This window comes from Arachis ipaensis, chromosome B05 (genome assembly GCF_000816755.2).
Source record: "Arachis ipaensis cultivar K30076 chromosome B05, Araip1.1, whole genome shotgun sequence".
Lineage (NCBI taxonomy): Eukaryota > Viridiplantae > Streptophyta > Magnoliopsida > Fabales > Fabaceae > Arachis > Arachis ipaensis.
This window is the reverse complement of record NC_029789.2, coordinates 126,308,257-126,311,520: the sequence shown is the minus strand read 5'-3', so window position 1 is coordinate 126,311,520 and position 3,264 is coordinate 126,308,257. Positions and strand designations below refer to the sequence as shown.

General features: G+C 31.9%; 1 protein-coding gene across 1 annotated transcript in view; it reads right to left on the bottom strand.

The window, feature by feature from the left end:
- LOC107642056 (NAC domain-containing protein 86) overlaps positions 1-654 on the bottom strand; it is a 5,479-nt gene extending 4,825 nt beyond the window's left edge. The window contains exon 1 of the mRNA XM_016345381.2: positions 432-654. Coding sequence (XP_016200867.1) covers positions 432-588 — 157 coding nt within the window. The 5' untranslated portion in view covers positions 589-654. The remainder of the gene's footprint in view (positions 1-431) is intronic.

Below are 3,264 nucleotides of genomic sequence, written 5' to 3'. Positions count from 1 at the left end.
AGTTTAATTGAGAATTATATATTATTATTATTATTATTATTATTATTATTATTATTATTATTATTATTATTTTGGCAAGATATCAAAAATGAAAATTCTTTTATGTTTGAAATTTAGAAATGTAAATGTACAGGGAATAAAAAGAAAAGTGAATGATGTACTGAGTCATTTAGAATAATATTATCGTTTGAGAGAAAAAAGGGAAAAAAAAAACAAAGGAAGAAATAATTAAAAACATGAATGTATAATTAGTTTCGAATTAATTTAGTTGACTAGTGAACTTAAGACATAATGATTTGGAAATGACATAAGAAGTTTAAAACTGAATGCGTAACTTGTTTTAAACCGAAAAAGAAAAAAACAAGACTTAAGAAAACTAAAGGAAGTTAATTATTATAAGAAAGAAGGAAAAAAAAGAAAAGAAAAGAAACCTGCTAATTCCCATGGTTCACATTTGTAGAGATCAACCTCAGGAATGATATCAAGTTCAATTTCTTGGCCATTGATCTTCCTCTTTAGATAATAGTTAACAAGCTCTTCATCTGTTGGATGAAACCTAAACCCAGGTGGTAATCCAACTGGTGACATTATATTATTTTTCTCTCTTGTATTGATTTGATTGTTAGAGAGCTTAGTATTCTGCAAAAGTGTATTCATTCATCACACCCCATCATTGCCAATAAATAGAGCAAATAAAGGAACCAAAGTTCCTTATCTTTGAGTTTTTTTAAATCTTTCTTTTTCTTTTACAGATTTACAGATTCTATGGCATAACGTTTGATACAAGCCTTTCCCCTATAACTCACAATAATATAATAATTAATACCATTTTTCTATAATTTTTGTTTTCTACTATATTTTCAATCCAAAAAGTTAAGGGTTAATTTGTTGCAGCAGATTTGAACTCTATTTAATGATGTGTCGTTGGCAAATGAATTATTATATATATAAAGTGTAATTTAAATTTTCGACACTTACTTAAACAGACGAGTTAGCTGTCCACTCGACCAATCTAATTATCATTCTTCTATGATTAATTCTGTACACCCTTATTAGATTGTTCTGATTTTTTAATACCAATTAAATCCTCCAAATAATAATAACCATTTGCTTTTCTTACTAATGCATTATGACCCTTTTTCTTTTCTTTTGTAGGAACAATTTGGGACAAAAAAGAAAGCCAAGCTAGCCACTGGCCTTGAGAATGAGAGGTCTTTAGAGATGAGAGAGTTCTGTTAATTAATTAATTAATTAATTATTGTATCTTTGATCAGCCATTCAGTGCTATACAACTATACAACTACAAGCATAGATCGAACACACTTTAATTTCAAGAAGAAGATAATAATAAGTTTACATATAATATAATTATAGACTTGTGATTGAATACTAGCAGCTAGGCTTGCTAGCTTAATTAATCATTTAAATAATTAATTATTGTATCTTTACACTGTCGCGTGCTTTGCTTGATTTGATTATATTGTTCTTGAATTGTTTATAATATTATTTTAATATATAGAGTATTGTTTGGTTCTAAAAAATATAATAATATTGGAAGGGGATAGTAGTTATGATTCAAGGAACTATTCCAGTTCACAAGGTGAGAATAGTTGAGGTCCAAGAGCAAATTAAATATGGCAAAAAGAAGTGTAGTAGCTACACCAGTAACAGTGAGTGGCCCGAATTGGTATCCCCATTCTGGAGCAACACATCATATGACATGCAGAAATCGCTTTATGATGGATGTAATCAGGTCATAATTGGAGATGGATCAAGTTTTCAAATAAATCACATGTTGGAAACTCTTTATTTAAATATGATTTGAGCTCAAAATTGTTTAATTAAGTGTAAATAAACAAATTTGTCAAGGACATCAATATTTTCTTTAAACTACATGATGATCATTACTGTGGGAAATCACAGGAGGCAAAAGAGGTGCTGCTTCATGGAACAGTTGAAAATGGTTTGGCACAATAGGTTAGATCACTCTTCAATAAATGTCCCAACTAGAGTCTTGAAAAATTGCAATTTACAATACAATAATGCTAGAAACCAAGAGAGGTCCAGCCAACAATAAGCCAACAAATATTTTTGAATTGGGGAGTGTTAGGGGAACAATGAAAATTTTGAACAACATGAATAATCACCAATCAAATGAAAATACACTACACTCTAATTTAATACTACTAATTAAATTTATTTTTTTAACCCTATTAATTCACATTGTTTATACATTGTTCAAAAATCTTGTTGGTTACCTATACTTTTCCTTTTGAATTATGTTCTATACTAATTAATCACATTAATTGTTATTAATTAGTGGTTATTTAATTTTTTTTAAAAGATACAAAATTAATGACTATTAATTGCCTCTTCTTACTTTAATTCACTTTTTATCATTTATTATGCAAATATTAATTCCTCTTTCAAAATTTTTTTTCGAAACTCTAAAAAACAAAAAGCACCAAAACATAAGATAAAAAATCATCCAAATCCTAAGAAAAAACCATACGAAACATAGGAAAAAGAATCATCCAAAACTAATAAAAAGAATCATTCGAAAGGTAGAAAAAAAACATAAAAAACTAGTTAAAAAAATCATTCAAAACTAAATAGGAGGAAGAGAAGAAGAGTCGCAGGGTGGCCGACGATGACGTCTTGGACGACGTTGCATGGACAGTGGGGGACTCGCGGTGGCGTGTTGCGACGAGTAAAGAAGTCGCCATGGATCGGAGTAGTTGATCGCGCGTCACGAATGGGACCTGGTGGTGGCTACGTCGCAACGGATGGAGAGCCGTCGGGTGCAAGTGGCGAGTGATGGGGAGTCGCGAGTAGCAAGGATGCGTCGGGCGAATGATGGGGAGTCGCGATGGGACGCGAGGAGGGTGAAGTAGATGCGCGATGGTGATTGTCTTTCCTGCGCGAACGGCAGATGAGGTGGCAGAGAAGGATGTAAGGATGACCGGCGATGGCGCGTGAAGACGGTGCTACGGTGACGCTAGCGGCGCGAGGACGAAACCGCGGCAGCGTGGGACATTGGAAAGAGAGATTAGGATTTGTGGTTTTGTGTGCTGACTGGTGAGTGGAAGTGAAAAATAAATTAGGATAAATTTTTATTCAAAAATATCATTAATGTCAATTAATCAAATTTTAAATTTAAAAAAATAATTTAAAATTAATTATTATTAATTGAGTTGTTCAATTCTTAGCTGGTGGACACTTGGCTCCTTATACTATTTGCACATAAACCTTAATTGACATTGA